This window comes from Plecotus auritus (genome assembly GCF_963455305.1).
Source record: "Plecotus auritus genome assembly, chromosome: 2".
Lineage (NCBI taxonomy): Eukaryota > Metazoa > Chordata > Mammalia > Chiroptera > Vespertilionidae > Plecotus > Plecotus auritus.
Window position 1 is genome coordinate 196,054,033 of NC_137771.1, and position 20,688 is coordinate 196,074,720.

A 20,688-nucleotide genomic window follows, 5' to 3' on the forward strand; every position below is an offset into this window, starting at 1 on the left:
AAGTTAATAACTCCTCAAAGTACCCTTCAAATTAAGAGCTGCCAAAATATCTATCTCCCTACATTGATATGCTTCCTATTTTGACTCCGTGGCTGCCAAAAGATCAATATAGTTATCAAAAAATTTGCCACAGGTAGAGATGTTGTTTAAACATTTTTAGAGTTTTTTGTTTTTAAATAATACCATATATATCCTTTGGGGGCCGGGGGAGGGAATTAGCTATTTCATTGAGCTGACTTTTATAGGAATATGTGCCCAAACTTCAAGCTAAATGGCAGTTGCCCCAAAATGTAGTGTGGGTGGGGGTGGGGGAGGCTTCAGATGTAACTAGGAGTCTTCCCAGTTAAATACTGAGAATAAAAGAAGTTTGGGGATTTTCTGTGGTGTATACAGAGCCCATTTTGGTATTTGAATTATAGAAAATGCCACTCAGGGGTGAAAACAGAAGGACATTTAAAAAATCATGTTACATATGCAATTTTTTCCTCTTAAGGTGATGAGGCACCCAGATCACGTGTCGTCCGCCGTATATCTGTGGGCTCATCATGAGAAACTTGTCATCATCGACCAGTCGGTGGCCTTTGTGGGTGGGATCGATCTGGCCTATGGCAGGTGGGATGACAATGAGCACAGACTCACGGATGTGGGCAGCGTGAAGCGCGTCATCTCTGGACCGTCGATGTGTTCCCTCCCAGTGAGTAATTTCATCTTTACAGAACTGCGTAAGAGGGACACAGTTTGTGTAAATATATATTATTAGAGGCCCGGTGCACGTGGGGTCCCTCGGTGTGCTCACAGGGATCGGGCCGAAACCCGCAGTCCAACATCCCCCAGGGATGTAGTAGTGCGGGAAGCAGCAGGCGACTGGGGAGGAGCCTGGGACAGGCGCCTCGCCACTCCCACTCATCCTGGCCCCACTGCGCCTGCCCCACTGGGTAGGCTTGCTGCCGCTCCAATGTGGTTTCTGCACACCCGTCCTAGGGCGATACTGGTGTGCCCATGACCGAGAAACGGCCGCGGGCTCACGCCCAGTCAGTCCCGATGCTGGTCTAAATCCTGGTCCCAGTCCGGATGGGGGAGGGGTGCGCAGGGGGAGTGTCCGTAGGAGAGGCTCACAACACCACAGCTGCACTCACCAGCTGTGAGCCCGTCATCTGGCGCCCATCAGTCAGCTGAGCAGTGCCCCCACTGTGGGAGTGCACTGACCACCAGGGGGCAGCTCCTGCATTGAGTGTCTGCCCCCTGGTGGTCAGTGCGTGTCATAGCAACCAGTTGAATGGTCAAAATGGTCAAACAGTTGAACAGTCGCTTAAGCTTTTATATATATATAGACTAAAGGCCCAGTGCACGAAATTTGTGCATGGTTAGGGTCCCTAGTGGCTGCCAGCTGTCAGTCGGGGCCTCCCTTCCCCGGCTGCCAGCTGCCAGCCAGGGCCTTCCTTCATTCCGTGCCTCCCCCTGGTGGTCAGCACACATCACAGCAAGCAATAGAACTCCCGGTCAGTCGAATTCCTGAGTGGATACTTTGCATATTAGGCTTTTATATAGATAGACTAGAGGCCTGGTGCACGAAATTCGTGCACTCGGGGTTGGGGGCTGTGCGGGAGCCCCGCGATCGATAGCCCCAAAGAGATAGGCCCCACTCACCCATCCAGGACTACTCGATGGATTGCCCCAAAGAGGTAGGCCGGAGCTGGGGGTCCGCCTCCACGCTGCGTGGAGCCGGAGAACCCCCAGGCCTCACTGTGTGGAGCTGCCAGGACCCCTGGCATCACCGCACAGAGCCGCCAGGACCCACCTCCGCGCCGCGCACACAACATCAAGTCCCTGCCCACCCGCACGCACCCCCTGCGCATGCAGCCTCCTGGTGATGGATTGTGATGACATGAGGATGTGATGACCATTTGCATATTAGCTCTTTATTCTATAGGATAGCCTGACTGATTGATTGAATGAGAGTGACATTGAGTCAAACGTAGACTCACCTGGTTTGTTTCTTCTCTGGTAAGAAGAGAAAATAGATTCAATGGAGCATTTGCTATCTCATACTCCACTCCTTTGTTGTCCATTTAAATTAAAGATCTATTTGCTATTAGGAAAACAGTTTATAAACAAAAATGTGCAGCAATTGGACTTTAAGTTAAACAAGCTGCCTTATTATATGCAGGTAACTGCCAAGGTTTTTGGAATCTTCCTACTTAAAGACATATAAAATAGGATAGGTAATTCTATTTGAAAGTAGGAGGTTAATAATTTCACAAACTACCTTTAAACCAAGAGCTGCCAAAATATATCTATATCCCTATATTCATATACTTATTATCTCAACTCAAGTGGTTGCCGAAATATCAATATACGTATTAAAAAAGTTGATAGGCTTCCTCCTATTTTACTGCTGGCTATGTTGGTACTTTTTCTGGGAAAACTGAAATGTAGTGAATTGGTAACAGGGAGGATAATTGACAGAAAAAGCACTACTTACTTAATATTTAGCAGAGAAAGTTCAGTGGCTCAACAGTGAGTGTAACTTATATAATTGTGTTTGCGATAAGACAATTAATTGATATGAAATTTCAGGAATTTGGCCTGAAAGAGTAACTACAATGGAATGCCTGCTCTGCCTTTGGCAGTATTTAAACCGTTCACAAGAATCCCTACTGCCCTGCGGCTGACCTCACACCTTACTGTGTGTCTGTTAGAAACTTCTATCCTGTGCCAACTGTACACCTCACCCGACTGGAATGAAAGGGCCACAGCGCAATGTATTTGATGCAGTGTCTTTTTGTTTTGTTTTGTTTTGAATAGTCTTCACAGGCTGAAACAACAGAATCTATGGAATCCTTAAGCCTCAAAGATAAAAAGGAGTCTACTAAAAATCTGCCCATCCTGAAGAGTGCTGATGATATGGATTCAAAACTGAAAGGCATAGGCAAACCCAGCAAGTTCTCCAAATTCAGCCTCTACAGGCAGCTGCACAGGCACCACCTGCACGGCTCCGACAGCCTCAGCAGCATCGACAGCGCCTCCAGTAAGTCGTCCTCGTGGCTAGACCTGATCAGGACCACGCTCTAACAGCCGTGGGCAAACTACGGCCTGCCGGCCGGATCCGGCCCGTTCGGCTGTTCTATCCGGCCCGCGGAGCCAAAAGAGCGGAGGGTTCTCTTGCTCTCCCCTCTGCTCCTTTACTTTGAATTTATATTAGTTCACACAAACACTCCATCCATGCTTTTGTTCCGGCCCTCCGGTCCAGTTTAAGAACCCATTGTGGCCCTCGAGTCAAAAAGTTTGCCCACCCCTGCTCTAGAATCTACCTTTCTGTGGTGGAGTAAATGGATCAATGCCCACAGGTCACTAGATCATCGTATTCAACATCTTGCCATCGCATGGCCTTGTCGGCCTCATTGTAGAACAGATTTATTGCTTTATTCACACGAGTCGTAACAAACACAAGTCATGCTTCTGATGGTAGCAGAATGACTATTTTAGAAAAAAATATTTCGTTTCTCTTCCTATCCAGAAATACAACAAGCATTTCTCCTCAAACACCAGGTTTTCTGCATCTTAGAAATGTGCTGTTCTTTTTAGCCCGGCAATTTTCTGTGGCCCAGACTTATGACTGCTTTGATAGCCTTGCCTCATTTTAAAAATGATCACACCTGCTTTCCAGCCTAGAAAACCTGATATATATATATATATATATATATATATATATATATATATATATATATATATTTCTTTGTAACAAACAAACAAACAAACAAACAAAAACACTCTTAACTTTCTCCAGGTTATTGTAATCACTGTAGAAGTCGTCAGAATTTAATCCATGGTTTAAAGCCCCACCTGAAACTCTTTCGCTCCTCCAATGATACTGAGCAGGGGCTCGCTAGACCTGCCATAGGTAAGTGACGTGTGAAGCAGCAGCACCTTCCCAGGCTTCAGCTTGTGCTGCATGGCCAGTGAGTGTGTTTCTGGATCGTCTTTCTGTCCACACAGTTTGCACACCACCTATACTGAGAGCAAAGCCTGGGGGAAGTCCACGGGATTCCTACAATTCTAGCACTGAGATGAAACATCACCTAAGAAGGGTACAACGCCCGACACCTGCAGTTCCGTGGTGTTTTAGTTCTGTGGAAGGTGGGAGGGCTTCTCTGATGATCCAGAAAGACGTTCTTGAGGAGGGGACGTTGGAGTTAGGTTTGGAAGTAATGTCATTGGGTAGGTGAGGATATGAAGACATTGCAGGTGAAGGAAATGAGGTGATGGGATGGGAACGCACCAAGTGCTTCTAAATGTTAGAAAATGCACCGTTCAGTTGATATGACCAGGAAGAGAGGCGGTAGTCACATTTGAACTCCCCAACATAAATAAAGGAGTCATGCTCTAAAGGTGAATTTTTAGACATTGTAATCTGATAACCTTTTGTAAGAAGAACCACACGCTTGAGGAATACATTATCAGGTCTAATTTATGATGGTGGGAATGAAGAGGATTTGGCAATGGGTCAGATATAGGGACAAGTTGTCATGATAATATGTAGCAACCGCAGTAAAATCGCAGGCTAGTGTTTATGGTGTGCAGACTCTCTGAGGTCACTGCCGGGAGCACCTGTGGTGTTATCTCCTTTTTATAGATGAGGTAACTCAGGTCCAGAGGTGATAAGTGACTTGTGCAGTGAAGTTCCAGTTCATCCCTCCCAGCACCCATGGTTGGGATTTGTGATTGAGCAGAAATGCAGATTGCTGCGTCACGACCTTTTGATCTAGTGGCCTGTGGAGATGGCCGAGTTGGAGCCCAGCTAACAGGGCTGGATGTGAGTCACTCCTGGTGACAGAAACTAAAGAACCCAATGAATTAAGCTGGACCTTGGGCAGTGGTGCCAGCATTCTTTAGTCTGGGGACTTAGCATTTTAAAAACTGATTATATTTAATGAACTAAAGCTCCGATGTAATCGTTAAATAAGTTTGTATGTTAAAAATCATAACACTGGCAGATTAAAAAATGGAGAAAACTGTAAATGAGGAGACATTTTATTTATTTAGCATAAAGCATGTACTTGATGTATATGTGGGCTCAGGGTGACGCCCACATATGCATCAGAATCGTGAAGAACATACTGAGTGTTTCATCCCCTTGAGGGATTGTGCTCTTTTATAAACTGTCAGTGGGGATATAAAAATAAATGTATACGATTCATTTGTTTCATTAAATAAGTACATTAAATAAGTACTTACTAAGCTCCTATTATATGCCAATCACTGTTCTAAGTACTAGGGATCTATAGTGAACAAAACAGATGAAATTCAATTAACTAGTTGGATGTTAAGGATGAGAATTGTATATATAAATATCTCATCAAACACAACATACCAGGTGGTGAGAATTATCATGGAGAACAGGGGAAGGGGGACAGACAGAGGGTGGGAATTACTGTTTTATATCCAGTGTTCAGAAAATGCTTCTCTAATTAGGTGAGTTTTAAAAAGAGATCAAAAGGAAGAGAAGAATGAGGCTAAGAGAAGATCTGGGTGGAAGGGGTCCCAGCCAGAGGAATAGCAAGTGTGAGGGCTGAGAGGCAGGAGGGGATCAGTGTTTCCAGGACTGGGCTGGGGGACCAGGAAGGGGGCAAAGTCCGAGAGGGCTGGGTCAATTACCTAAGGTCTTGCAGCCCCTGTAAGGGCCTTGGCTTTCCCTTTGAGTGAGATAGAAAGTCATCGGAAGGTCTTGAGCGGAGGACGAACAAGGTCTGACTTAGATGTTTACAGGCACATTCTTTACAGCAGACCTGAGAGGCGAGTAGTGACACATCTTGAGGTGGCGCTCATGGCATTTGCTGATACCCTGCTTGTGGGATGTGAGAGACGGAGAGGACTCTTTTCATGAATTACGTTAAATTGCAGCTTTAATTTTTTAATATGAAAAAAACCCCACAAATTTATATAAAAAAGGAAGCTGAGTCCTTCTGGAGCAGTGCTTTGCAAAGCCTGTTCCTTGGGCCCTAGTTTTTCTCAGGGGTCCTGCGGAGGATACTGAGCAGGTGGGCCCTGGACCTCCCACCCCTGTTGGTATTTGATTCAACCAGAACCATCCTACCTGTACTTTTTTATGTATTGGAGTTCTGTGTGAATTTGCATTGGAAAAAAAAGTAAGTTTTAACTATTAGTAATAAAGGAAGTTTGAAGAACATAGCTCTGTATTTAAATCACATAATGACTTAAACCTATATTATTTTATAGGAATTGAAACACAAATCAAGCACAGAGTAACTCTTTATTAGAAACTAGAGGCCCGGTGCATGAAAATTCGTGCACTTGGGGGGGCGGGTCCCTCAGCCTGGCCTGCTCCCTCTCGTAGTCCAGGACCCCTCGGGGGATGTCTGACTGCCAGCTTAGGCCCACTCCCTGGGGGATCAGGCATAAGCTGGCAGTCAGTCATCCCTCTGGCAGCCCAGGAGCCCTTGGGGGATGTCCAACTGATGGCTTAGCACTGCCAAGGGGGCGGGAGAGGCTCCCACCACCACCGCTGTGCTCGCAGCTGTCAGCCCAGCTTGTGGCAGAGCAGAGCTCCCCATGTGGGAGCGCACTGACCACCAGGGGGCAGCTCCTGCATTGAGCATCTGCCCCCTGGTGGTCAGTGCGTGTCATAGCGACTGGTCATTCCCGGTCGCTCCACTATTAGAGTCAATTTGTGTATTACCCTTTTATTATATAGGATTAGAAACTGAATTTCGCTGAGGTAATAACTTACTTTTTGGAGGCGGTAAACTGCGGTAGCTTCTCTGCAGTGTCAGTTTCCCTGGAATGCATGAGGCCGTGGGGAACCTGGCGCCCAGTGAACCTTGACATGCACACAGTCAGTATGGAGTGTGCACACAAGATCACTATGAGTTTTTAAGCAGAAAAACTGCACCAAAATCCATTCATCTTAAATGTGATTCGTAACTATGGTAGATTTCTGTAGTATATATTTTAATTCAAAATCAGTCAGCCATCTTCAAGATTTTTTTTTCTCTTTCTAAATTATATTTCAAGAGGGAGAATTTCAAATTGGCATTTCTTTGATTGAGACTCTGTCATTTAAAAAGGGTTGAATTTTACTCCTCTTATATTCAGTGACTGTTGCTATCTTTTTCATTTAAGCAAAAATTAAATAGACAGCTGAGGGAGGAAGTCATTTTTGCAATTAAGTTGAGACAGGTGTTTCTGTCGACGTAAGAGACGTTCAAACCTGTAGAGAATTTTCATATGAATTTATCTGAGTCAAACTGACAGTAATTGCCAGGAAGCAAAACCTCCATGGATTGAGGAAGTGCTCTGGAGAATGGCAGTTTTCCTGTTAATCTTATACATTACAATTAAAGCAGGAGGCGTGAGGAGGGTCACGTGAAATCCATCCATGACGGATTAGGGAGGCAGGAGAAAGCAAGGCGGGGAAATCGCCGAGATTGGATGAAGAGTAACATGAAGGGACAAATACTTGTAGTTACTGTGATTACTGCTCAGAATTGTATGAGCACCAATGGGGCAGGAACACACCCTTTCCCTGAACTTTTGCAGACAGAGTCTGAGCCACCGAGGAATGAGGATTGCAGAAACCTGGCATGAAAAACCTGTGCTGAACAACAAGGCAGGTGCAATTGTGAAATCAACTGGGAGCCAGATACAGACTGAGAGCTCCTCAGACCAGCGTTGCTGATGTTAAACATCCCGTCTTCCTGCTCGTTGGTGCTCATACAACTCTGAGCAGTAATTGCAGCAACAATGAGCATTTGGCTCTTTTGCCTGAATATTTCATTTGTTCTTAGGAGGACCCTGATTTGTTTGGAATAGTTTAGGCCATGACTAAAAACAAATTTGAATTATGAGCAGGTTGAATTCAGTTAGCACCAAGACAATTTTCGGAATCAAAGAATTCTCTTAGTTTTGTTTTTCTTATAATAACTGATTGTTAGGTAAAAGAATTTTTCAGCAACTGCATGTGTGTATATGTAAAACTTTAGCTTAGAGTTTTTCAATGCATAAAAACAAATTTTATATACATATCGTGTGGTTTTCTTTTAAATTCGGAATTGGTCTCATTATTTATCTCACTCTTGTCTCTTTTTTCTTTTATTTTTTAACAAAGTTCCATGCTTACTTTAAAGAGCCTACAGGTGAGCAAACAGACCTGCCAGTACTTTGGCCTCTCAGTCTTATTGAGCAGGAAAATAACTCACTGGGAGAAGTCAATAGAATTCTATCTTTTTAACATTTCAGTTTCGTTCATATTTAGCACTTTAAGACATTTTTCTTTTACAGAAAATTTCAATAACCGTTGAAGGTTAATTATTCAGTTTGAGCTAGAATATTCGCAGTGTGTGGGGTGATTGCTTAAAAACCTTTGTTCTGGATATACTTATTGATTGCCTACTGAGTGCCAGGAGCTACACCTGGAGGGAGGGGATACACTCCCCACCGTGAGGAGTTTATAGAGGAGTGGGGGCAGGAAGGGAGCATCCTTACACAATTGTGTCACAGAATCAGAGGCACTGGGGTGTACAACTATTAATGGTCCTATAGCAGAGCTAGTGACTGTCGGTCCCTACTAGGACCTGGGGGTGTCTCTAGAGCATATGACAGCTATGTGGCTCTTGAAGGATGAGATCAGGCTGAGAGGGAAGGAACAGCATCCCAGGCAGAAGGAAAAATGTGACAACTGGACAGAGACATGACAGACCAGCCTGTCAAAACACAGTGAGGCACGTGATGGGCATGGGGCCTGGGCTGTATGGGGAAGAGCAAAGACCAGAGAGAGAGAGATTGGTATCCTGTTTGGAAAGAGTCTTCTATGCACATGAAACCCTTAGGACAGTGGTCGGCAAACTCATTAGTCAACAGAGCCAACTATCAACAGTACAACGATTGAAATTTCTTTTGAGCCAAATTTTTTAAACTTAAACTTCTTCTAATGCCACTTCTTCAAAACAGACTTGCCCAGGCCATGGTATTTTGTGGAAGAGCCACACTCAAGGGGCTAAAGAGCCGCATGTGGCTCACGAGCCGCAGTTTGCCAACCACTGCCTTAGGATTTGACCCTATGTAGGCAGTAGGTGATCCTGGAAGGCTTTTAAGCAAGGCATCTGCAGTTTGAAAAGACAGTTCTGGGACAGTATGGTGGTAGGGGGACCAGTTCAGTACTCTCACTGGCTACTGCATGTGGTACCATTTATTCATTCAACAAATATTTTTGCAACCGATGTCTACATGTTAAATGCTTCTTTTGTACCAAGCCATACATCTGTGATTTGTAGTTCTGTTAGTCTTCCTGCTTAGTTGTCTCAATGGCCAATATAGCCCATAAACATACAAACAATTTCAGTCAAAGTATCGACCCCGGAGTAAAATTGTCCCGCAAAGCTCTTTGTGAAGTGTTGCAGTAAATGGCTGCTTTTGTGTGTGTATAGTCATAAGCTTCTCTGTCGTTGTGATGACTTTTATGGTTGTCATTTATGATTTCAGGAATATAGAATGTTAGCGTCTGAAAATCTTAGCTGTCATCTAGGCCAAATTCTTTGTTAATGGTGAAGTTCTTAGCCGGTTAATTCCAGGGCTGGAATGTGGGCTGCTTGCAAATTTGAGGGTCTTGCTTTTTGAGATGCAAAAGACAAGACTTCCATATTAGGTGTTTGCCACATTGACTGAGGAAAGAGAAGGGTGTGACTTCTTTCTTTCCTCTGTATCTATGTTAACATACATGTCTCATGTTTCCCTACCTGACCCAGGATTTTACTACTCTCTCATAGTCCCTCCAAGCAAGTTCTCGATTCACAGTTAACCCTGTGGTCCTTTCTTCCAGTGAGCTGATGGGTTGTAAACCTAAGAATGTTACAGTTCGTTGTCACATGGCAATCCTGGTTCTAGCCCCAGCTGCCCACTACTAATAAACTTAAGGGTTATAAAACCTTGTCAGCCCACAGCCTCAGATGGAGTAGACATATTCTGCCCTAGTAATGAGTCTTAAGAAGGGAAGTTAAGAAGTGTATAGGTGTTTCATAAATGAGAGTTGAGCCTCCCTCCCCGGGGCCCACCTGTACTATCTCTGAGTGGGTCTTGCTGTGTCCACAGACACGGGCTCAGTCCGCAGTTTGCAGACAGGCGTGGGAGAGCTCCATGGGGAAACACGATTCTGGCATGGAAAGGACTACTGCAATTTCGTCTTCAAAGACTGGGTCCAACTGGATAAACCATTTGCTGGTGAGTACCGTGGTAGTGGATGGCTGCTTATATTTTCTCTTTTTGCTTGTCAACATCTAACAAGTAGGCAAGTGCATGATCTAATGTCTTGTTTTCCTTTGAATATTTGCTAAATCTTTGAAGAATATTTGCTAAATCATAATTCAGTCATATAATTAAGGATTGCTTATAATTATAGTAAGAAAAGAAAAAACATGAAATAGAGCTTACTTGTTTCAAACCATCAGGCTTTATATAGGCATACTTTGGGGATAATGATCTGTCCTTCTCCAAAAGATGGCACAGTCTTTGATCATCTCCTCCTCTGCTTATCATCTTCATTTTTTATCATTAAAGTGACACATTTTTAGATTATCACTGTGCTTCTATGTCTAAGAGGAGATAGAGATGGCACTGCATATGTAGCCTGACATTATTTCAACAGGGAAAAACAGGAAATATAATGTCAAGTACACAGCCTCAGATAGTTTGTACCAGCTCACATCTTGCCTTGCCTAGTGACTATCTAACACTAAGTGAAGAGGAAACATATTTGGGGAGGTGCATGGGGGACTGTGATCTATGCTTCACTTGGTTATGAAGGTATTGCTCCACCCAAGCCAAGAAATATACACATAAATGGACATTACCATGTTCCCTTTGATGTATCATAGTGGGGTCAGCTCTGGGGGGCAGATGGCTTCTGTCCCTGGCACAGAAGTTAGTGATGATTCTTGCCTGGTGCACCTGGGCAGATTTCATTGACAGGTACTCCACCCCCCGGATGCCATGGCATGACATTGGCTCTGTGGTCCACGGGAAGGCGGCTCGTGATGTGGCACGTCACTTCATCCAGCGCTGGAACTTCACGAAGGTACGTGGATGGTTTTATCATGGTTCAGTACACCTACAGAGAGACAGGCCTGGGAGAGGAGACACCTAGGGGGTTGAAGAGGCCTCGGTGGCCACAGCTGTGCCAGCCATCTGCTGTTGGGTGCCTGGGAGTCAGAGCCCCTGAGTCTCTGGGCACAAGGAAATGTTCCTGAACTTTCACATTACAGATAATGTAGAGCAGAGAGGAACAGATCCTACTATCAGGGCCAGTGGTTTTCACCCTTTAACATCTTGGCTGCTCAGTGTTGATTAAGCATCTGGCCTGGCTGGTGCTCACCTGGAAGGCTATTGTAGGGAAAGGGGAGTCTTGTTTAGATGGCAGAGCTCAAACTTTCAAGTCTTTCCAATCCTGGCATCGCACTGGGTTCGTATTGGAGAGGGGGTTCTGAGCAAAGTGAGCAGGATGAGGGATGTAGCCATTTTGTTTTTATCCCAATTGTGTCTTCTTTAGGATGTCTTCATTACTCTTGGGAATTTGACCTAACATTCATAAGTTAAGTGCCTATCATCCAGGTGTTACTAAGGTTCCTTTTTACTTACTTTAAAAAGTGAGGAGACATTCATTATTCTTCCCGGTAATTTGGGAAAAGACTGTTTTATCAAAAAAATTACTGTTTATAATGCTATGTAAGTGAAAGTGATATTACCTTTAACCTACTAGGCAAGCAAAGATTTAAAAGAACCAAAACACTGCTAATACCTACAATTGGGTTTTGAATTTTTGGTGTTCTTATACCCTGCTTCTGGGGACTAAATTGATACACCACCAAAAAACTTCTTAAAATGTATACAACCTTTTGACTCAGAAAATCTTTTTCAGGCATTTAAGTTAAGGAAATAACCCAATTAACTAATTTATTTTTATATTGCTTCCAATAATTCAAATAAAATAAGAAGTAACTGAAATGCTTATTAATAGTTATTATTAAACAAGTTATGATTTTTCCATACCATTTGACACTGGAGTTATTTTAAAATGACATGTAATGCTATATTGCTATGGCAAGATATCTGCAACATAGTAAAATATCAGTTTACAAAAGAATAACCCCCTTTTTGCAATTATATATCTCTATAACTCAATTATATGTAAGCTTTCTAAAGAATACATGCCTACTACAAAAGGTAAAAGAAATAAAAAAAGAGTTCTCCACCTCTGGGAAATAGAAAAAAACAACCAAAAATAATGTATTACCTCTTCACCTAGAAACATTCACTGTTAACAATTTTTTTCTGTTTCAAATAAACCTGAATTTCTTTTATAATCAAAATGTGGAAGAATGGAACTGTTTTCTAATTTGAAATTTTTTTACCTTTTTAATTATTTCAGATTATGAAACCAAAATATCGGTCCCTGTCTTATCCTTTTTTACTTCCAAAATCTCACACTACAGCCCATGAGTTGAAATACCAAGTGCCTGGGTCCATCCGTGCTAACGTACAGGTCAGTCTTGCTTTTCTTTATCACAAGGTGCTACTGGGCAAAATGGCTCTTTCTGGACCAAGTGCCTGTGGCATTGGTTTCATTCACATTTTTCAATGAGGACAACTCCAATCTTTCCAGTACACTTTCTAATTGTATACATTGTTCCCAGAGTTATATAGAATTAGGTCAGCATGTGTGGTATAAGAATCTTCAAGGTAGCCTGCATTTTCAGACTTATGCACCCTTGCAACAAAATTCAGCATAAGTTTGACTAGACTAAGAATTAAAACTTCTGTTTGTTCAACCTTTGTTATTTCTACTAATGGACAATCTTTGGGGATGATGGGAAATCAAGATATTTCCCAGTGTGATCATATTGATCTAAATTTTTCTTATGAGTTTTCTTTTGAGATATTTGACTATTTCTGTTCACAATTATATTTTCCAGTTTCATTACACTGTTCATGTGATAAAATTAAATAAAGTGCTTTGCAGGGGGCTATTTTGTAATAAATGCCACACACTGTATAATGAAATAACATTTTGAGGATGGCACAATCAATGATATTAGTAGGTTTTAACTTTGAATTTCAGTAGCCTTATAGATACAATTTTTTAAGTTATTGATTAGAGCAAAAATTGTACCATATCTTTTATGTACAAGGAAGGCAAAAGTAGGTTTACAGTTGTTCATATGGGGAAAAAAAAACACAAAAAACCATGCCAGTTAAATAAATAATAATACAAGAATAAGCCCTATGTTTCGTGTACTCACAACTGTAAACCTACTTTTGCCTACCCCTTTATAACAGACAAAACTGATTATGAATTGGATCATTTTATATATTCCTAATAAGTATTGTTTATTATTTTTCCTTCAATTTCTGTTGACCTCATGAAGCAAAGCTTCAACATTCATTTCAAATCAGGAATAGAAAATCTATTTTTATAGCGATGCTTATGTAATGTCCTGTTATTACTTAGGGAAGGTCAATTAATAAATATTTATTGAGCACCTACTATATGCCCAACATTGTACTGCAATACTAGTTAGAATGCTGACAGCCAATGGTTTCTTAGTGTTGAAAAGCCTTCCCTGTCATCTAGTGTATCCTCCCATGCATAGCCACAGTCTACTCTGCAGCATTGCTGACATGATCTGCCACCACTCAAACACATCCTCTAATGTTCTCATTGGTGATAGCAAACAGTAACAGCACTTACTAGGTGCCAGGCCTCCTGCACATTCCACACTAATTCATTTAATTCTTTCTACCACCGTACAGAGTAGATAATCTATTTTATAGAGTGGAAATCTGAGGCACAAAGCAGTTAAGAAACTTGACCAAGATCAAAGCCACTAAGTGGTTGAGCTAAGCTTTGAACCTAGGCAGTCCTGCTCTGTGTCAGTGTATTTAACATATACTCGGTTGTCTGCACTGGAAGCTCTTATTGTAATCTGGGTGGGAGCAGGTGAGGGTCTGAATGCAGGGAGGCAGCATGAGTGAGGAAGCTGAGAGCTGAAGTGACAAGGCCAGGATCTGCCAGCTAATTAAAAGTAGAATCAAGATTAGATCTCTAAATGAATCTAATTGTTTTTTAGCATATATTAATCTGAACAGTATCTATTTGAGGGAAAAGGAATAATCATATTATTGTCAAGCCAGAGCTAGGGTGGCCATATCATATGGTTCATACCAGGACACTCTGGGGAGTAAAAGTGGTAATATTAATAAATACATCATAACACCAGGCATTCTGGTGAAATTGTGATATTATCCTGGAAAAAGTACAAATGGGCACCCCACTCAGCCACCAGACGAGGTACTTCTGAAATACTCTCAATAGAAACACCTTATTGTTTCCCATTTTGAATGACAATTGTGTTGAGTGGGAGAAGAAATATTCAGTACTTGATTGCCAGCTGGGCTCCTTCGTTATGGGTTATGTCCAAGAACCAGTGCCCCACCCACTTACTCTCCCTTGACCCACACGTGACACTCAAACCATTGTTTAAAAGCAAAAGGATTGACTTCATTGTATCAATGCATCGGGTGTAATCTCCATTGTCTTATGTTTGCTCATTTCTGATTGCTGCCTCATAGTTGCTCCGCTCTGCTACTGATTGGTCTGCTGGGATAAAGTACCATGAAGAGTCCATCCACACTGCTTACGTCCACGTGATAGAGAACAGCAAGCACTATATCTATATAGAAGTAAGTCTTGTTCATGTAAGTTGCTATGACAACCTGCCTTCCCATCAATACCATAGACAAACTGCAGGGTCCCTGAACTCAGGACCTCCTGTATTAAGTGTATGTTGAGATGTTCAGAGGCCTTGGGCCACCTGAACTTTTACTTCCCCAGCATACCTGCCATTTGCTTTGCATTTTTGTTAACTCAGGACTCTAATAGGAGTCCCCAGATCCCTGTTATTAAATGTATCAACTCATTGTAATGTTATTAGTCAGATATACCCCAACATGGAGGTATAAGTTTAGATTTGGCTGGAATTGGAGGGTGAAGTGTGAGGCACGTACTGCTTCAGGGGAGCAGGCACAGGGGTAAAGTTGCTAAAATAGAGACCCCTGGATGCCACTGGTTTGGGGATGTTGGCGTAGGAGAGTGCAGCAAAGGAACGTGGAAAAGGAAGATGCAAGAATATTGAGGGCAGGTACCACCTTCCTCAGTCCTGGTGAACAACTATTTATTACAAAGCTTTTTCAGATCCCAGAGTTTGTGTCCAAAGAATAGGAGAAAATCTAAGGGACGCTGGGTTTACTCTGGGAACTTCGTTGTCCATCCTAAGCTACCTCGGAGCGCTTAGAAAATCCTGACAAAATAAAAAGTCATGACAATGCAACAATCGTTCAGAGCACGCCTCCCTTCTTTATCTCAGTCCTGTCTTTTCCATTGAGTTTCGTAAAAATGTATGGCAGGAGATGCAGTAGCTGGAGAAAATTATTCTAGCCCTTTTTTCCTCCCCCTTGAGTTTTGGCCCTCTCCCCTTCCACCTAGTGACAATTTATTCAAGGCAAGTAGGAAAGAATTAGAGATTTATTTATTTCACAGACGTGGAGAAAGAGAAGGCTAATTAAAAATATTGGCAGGCTAAATGCAATGTGGTATCCCAGATGGGACTGTGCAACAGAAAAAGCACATTACTGAACTCTGGATAAAGTCTGGAGTTTAGTAATATTGGTATGATTAGTGTTATTGATTTCAAAAATTTTAGCATAATAATGTGAGGTGTTAACAGCTAGCTCACCCATTACCCACAATCATTTTGCTTTATCTCTTTTTGGTAGCAGTAAGTCAGCTTTTCTTATTAATGACTAGAGGCCTGGTGCATGAAAATTCATGCACTGGAGGGGGGGTCCCTCAGCCCGGCCTGCCCCCTCTCACAGTCCAGGAGCCCTCAGGGGTGGGAGGCGACCCAACAATCAGGGGAAGGTGACACCCCCATCACACCTCTGCTGCTGCCACTGCCGGCAGCATAAGCCTCAGCCGGCCCTGGTTACCTGAGCCTCGGGCGGACCTGAGTGGCTGGGCAGCTGCCATCCGAGGTTTGCCTGAACCTCAGGCCGGCCCTGGGCGACTGGGGGGCTGAGAGGACTGGGGGACTCCAGAGGCAGGTGCACAGAGCGTGCCTTGCTGCGTGCCTGCCGCCCCAGCAGGGCTGAGGGGACTGGGCACCACCATCTTGTGGCTGTGGACGCTGCCATATTTGAGGGCAGGGAAGTCAATTAGCATATTCTCTCCTTATTGACTGTGGGTGCTGCCATCTTTGAGGGTGGGGCAGTCAATTAGTCCCTCCTTATTGGCTGTGGGCACTGCCATCTTTGTGATGGTGTGAGGGTCAATTAGCATATTCCCTCTTTATTAGATAGGACACCCCAGTACTAAATGAGATCAGTAATGCCATGTTGATACACATGGATGAGGATAATAACCAGGTTGACACACCTCTAGGCAAGGTAAGCAGTCAGCATCACCCTGCTCTCCTCCCAAAAGAAGTAAGGACATGACATATACCCAGTGTGTGTTACAGCTGCTGAGCAATGCTAAGCTTCTCTGTAATATAAATTCAGAAAAAAACAAACATGGTTTTGTTGCCACTGAGATTTTGATTGTTTGATTCCCTAAGGAGAAACACATTCTCAAATGAGTTTCTGCACAGTGTTCTCTTGTAAATTTGTCTTCTGGAGGCAGTTTACAGATTTAGGCACTTAAGTGTAAAAAAGTGTATAGTAATAAATATGATAATTGCAAAGGGATAATAATATATTGACTCATTGCTTATATATCTCTTTAGGATGATTAGCAAATGTTACTTGGTGATGACTATATTAATGTTATAGGTGTATTATAACAATGTATAAATAAAACATGTAATAGTGATAATATTTGTGTCTAATTTTTAACATTCCTTTATGAAGCAACCAAAACTTTTATACCATTATAATAATGTTGTATCCTAGTTTTTTAGTAGTAGTATTGTAGAATGTTTTATAGATGCATAAATAAGAGAAGTACTTAAACAAAAAAAGATATAACAGTATTTCTCTTTCTATTTTATTGGTATACATATAAGAGATTTTAAGCTACTTAAAATAGAAGTTGAGGAATAATAAGAGACTCAAATAAATGAGCTAAAGCCAAAGCATATACTAGTTAATAATGGAAAAAGGGTGGAGAAAATTTGATCATGGCTCTGCCATCTAACCTGTTAAAAAAGTAAACTTGGCATGAGATAGATGTTTGCTGACAGAATTTTTTATTAAATTTATTGGGGTGACATTGGATAATAAAATTATATAGGTTTCATGTGTACAGTCTATAATAATAAAAGTGTAATATGCTAATTAGACCGGATGACGAAGCTGGGCTGCAAGGAAAGCCCAGGCCCTGGGTACCAGAGGGAAGCCAGTGTTGGCAGCCAGGGGAAGGAAGGCCTACTCTTGCACTAATTTCATGCATCGGGCCTCTAGTTCTATATAATACATCATTTTTATATTATATTGTGTGTTCACCACCCCAAGTCAAGTCTCCTTCTGTCACCATTTATCCTTCTTTACCCTCTTCTACCTCCCCCCACCCCCTTTCCCTCTGGTAATCACCATACTGTAGTCTGTCTATAAGGTTTTTTTTTGTGTTATTTAATTCCTTTACCTTTATCACTCAGCTGCCCCTCTTCCTTCCCTCTGTCAGCTGTCAGTCTGTTCTCTGTATCTAGCCAAGATATAATTTTTAATCATAAGCATTTATGCAATGTGTGAATCTGAAAAAAAATTCCATGTCCTTAAATTTGGAATGTTCCTACCACTCTAAAAACTTAACCTACAAGGAATGTGCATGATGAAATAATAGTTTAGCCATTCGCTTGACTAAGATGCTACACCTGTTATTACCTGGGAATGTATAGGATCCAGAGTGAGATGAGGTTTCTTTTATTCTGTGGTTTACTTTCCTAGGGTGATTTCAGGGGTCAGAACACATCTGCTATGTGAAATGTGTTTTTTAAAATATCAATGTAGAGTATGTTATACACCACATTTCATATATATATATATATATATATATATATATATATATATATATACACTACTGAGCTATGAAAGACTTACATGGTTATCCCATTGATTTTTCATAGAACCAGTTTTTTATAAGCTGTGCGGATGACAAGGTTGTGTTCAACAAGATAGGCGATGCCATTGCCCAGAGGATCCTGAGAGCTTACAGGTACAGTGCTTGGCATTTCGGCAGGAGTGTGGCTGCAGATCTTCTTGCATTTACTGCCAAAAAGACTGTTGAAGGCCCATTTTTTAAAAACTGTCTTTTCCTAGCAGGCATGATTTAGTTCAGCGAGCAGTAGGTTATTGATTCTTAAGTCTGAGTCAGTCACCGAGAACTTTTGAGTCCATTTTTTGAGGGAATGTGAATTCTTCCAGAGCACAGTCATTTTTTCCTGGCCAGTCTCTTTCCCATGCAGATTTTTTTTAATAGCAGACAGTGAGCTGTGTTTACTTAAAAACCAAAACAAAATAGTCATAATGTTTTTTCATGAGTTATATTTAAATTTCTTGTTGCCATCTGTCTTATTTCTTCGGCTCATGGGATTATTTCTTTAATAATACTTTTATTAAAATATAGTTCACATGCCACACAATCTACCCACTTTAAGTCTACAATTCAGTGACTTTTAGGATTTTCACAGAGTTGTGCAACCATCACCTAATCAAATATTTCCATTATCCCAGAAAGAAACCTCATACCTTTGCTCATTCCACTTCCTCTTAGCCCCTTGCAACCACTAATCTACTTTCTTTTCTGTAGATATGCCTGGTCTGGGCATTTTATATAAATAGAATCATATAATATGTGTTCTTTTGTGACTGACTCCCTTCACTTAACTTAATATTGTCAAGGTTCATTTATGTTATAGAATGTATCAGTATTTTACATAATTTTATTGTCAGGTAATATTCTGTTATCTGGACATACTACATTTTATTTATCCATTTTCAGTTGGTGGATAATTGGGCTGTTTTCACTTTTTGGTTATATGAATAATGCTGCTACAAACATTCTATACTAGGTTTTATGCAGATATGTTTTCATTACTCTAGAGATAGAACTGCTGGATTATATGGTAACTCTTAAACAAACAATTTGCTGACCTGCCAAGATGTTTTCAAAAGTGACTCTACCTTTTTACATTCCCACATTGTATGAGGGCTCCAATTTCTCTGCATCATTGCCAATACTTATTATCTGTCTTTTTTTTTTATTATAGCCATCCTTGTAGGTGTGAAATGGTATCTCATTGTGCTTTTGATTTGAATTTCCCTAATGACTTACGATGTTGAGTATTTTTTTTGGTTTATTAGCCAGTTATGAGTTATCTTTGGAGAAATGTCAATTGAAATTCCTTGCCCATGGTTCAGTGAGGTTGTCTCCTTGTTGAATTATTAAGAGTTATTTATGTATTCCGGTATACGAGTATCATATCAGATTTATGACTTGCAAATATTTTCTCCCACTCAGTGTTTTGTTTTGTTGTTGTTGTTGTTTGTTTTTTGCTTTCTTGATAGTATCCTTTGAAACACACACACAATTAATTTTGGTGAAGTCCACTTTACCTATGTTTCTTTTATTGCTTTGGTGTCAGAGCTCCAAAACCTATGCCCAATCCAGGACCATGAATCTTTACTGCTCTTCTCTTCTAAGAATTTTATAGTTTTAGCTCTAACATTTAGGTCTTTGATCCATTTTGTGTTATTTTTTTGCACATGGTGGGAGGTAGAGGTTCAATTTCATTCTTTTGCATGTGGGTATCCAGTTGTTTCAGCACCATTTGTGGAAAAGCCTGTTCTTTCCCCACTGAATTATCTTTGCCCCCAGGTCTATTTATTTCTATGGCTGACTTTAGCTTTGTGTAAAAACAGCAAAACAAACAAAACCATTCCATTTTTTTTTTTCATTTCAATTCATTGAACAATGGTGAATGTTAAATACATACACATTTGGGGATTAAAACACTTTTTGACTTCCATTGGTACTTATTATATTTTCTTCACATAATATATGAAGATTTTTAGACCTAAGAACATGTAATAACAGTAACTACCAGCATTTTACGTGGTTAATAATAGTTTATTTATACAGACTCTTACTGAATCTTCACAACTGCTTTTGAAAGTAGATTATACAGTTTTTGTTGCTATTATTATTGTTGTTGTCGTACCTGTTTTTAGAGTTAAAAAATGATGATGTGACTTATCTAGGCCACTAATAGCAATAGGCAAAAAAGGTTTTGAGCTTGAGTCCTACCCAATGCCTTCCTCCATCACGTAACTCTAATTCATTGATGGTTAGGACTAAGGACCCCTTTCAGAGTTTCCCCAAAATAAGGCAAGAGGGTTGGGCCTTTGTTTTCCCCTCCTCCCATTAACTGGTTATTACATGCAGGCTGACTACAGGAGAAGGGCATGGCCATGGGTGAAGCATTGCCTATGGTGGACAATTCTTGGAGAAGGACTTCTCTGTGAGTAGTCAGTGTCCAACAGTGGCTGAGGGAATGGTTGTCTCGATCCCGCGGGGAGAGCATCTGGGCAGTACGCCAGCACCATAAAACCTACCCCATCCTGCAGGGT

The 20,688-nt window shown here is 41.5% G+C and overlaps 1 protein-coding gene across 4 annotated transcripts in view; it reads left to right on the forward strand.

Annotated features, from left to right (window-relative positions):
* Nucleotides 1-20,688, forward strand: part of PLD1 (phospholipase D1) — a 156,173-nt gene that overhangs the window by 79,347 nt on the left and 56,138 nt on the right. For 3 of the 4 annotated variants that reach the window (XM_080657756.1, XM_080657759.1, XM_080657757.1), the window contains 8 exons: nucleotides 494-694; nucleotides 2,806-3,028; nucleotides 3,788-3,901; nucleotides 10,105-10,233; nucleotides 10,968-11,086; nucleotides 12,437-12,550; nucleotides 14,638-14,748; nucleotides 18,186-18,274. In XM_080657756.1, the coding sequence (XP_080513882.1) occupies nucleotides 494-694; nucleotides 2,806-3,028; nucleotides 3,788-3,901; nucleotides 10,105-10,233; nucleotides 10,968-11,086; nucleotides 12,437-12,550; nucleotides 14,638-14,748; nucleotides 18,186-18,274 (1,100 nt within the window). The remainder of the gene's footprint in view (nucleotides 1-493; nucleotides 695-2,805; nucleotides 3,029-3,787; nucleotides 3,902-10,104; nucleotides 10,234-10,967; nucleotides 11,087-12,436; nucleotides 12,551-14,637; nucleotides 14,749-18,185; nucleotides 18,275-20,688) is intronic. The other variant, XM_080657758.1, reaches the window with a different exon arrangement.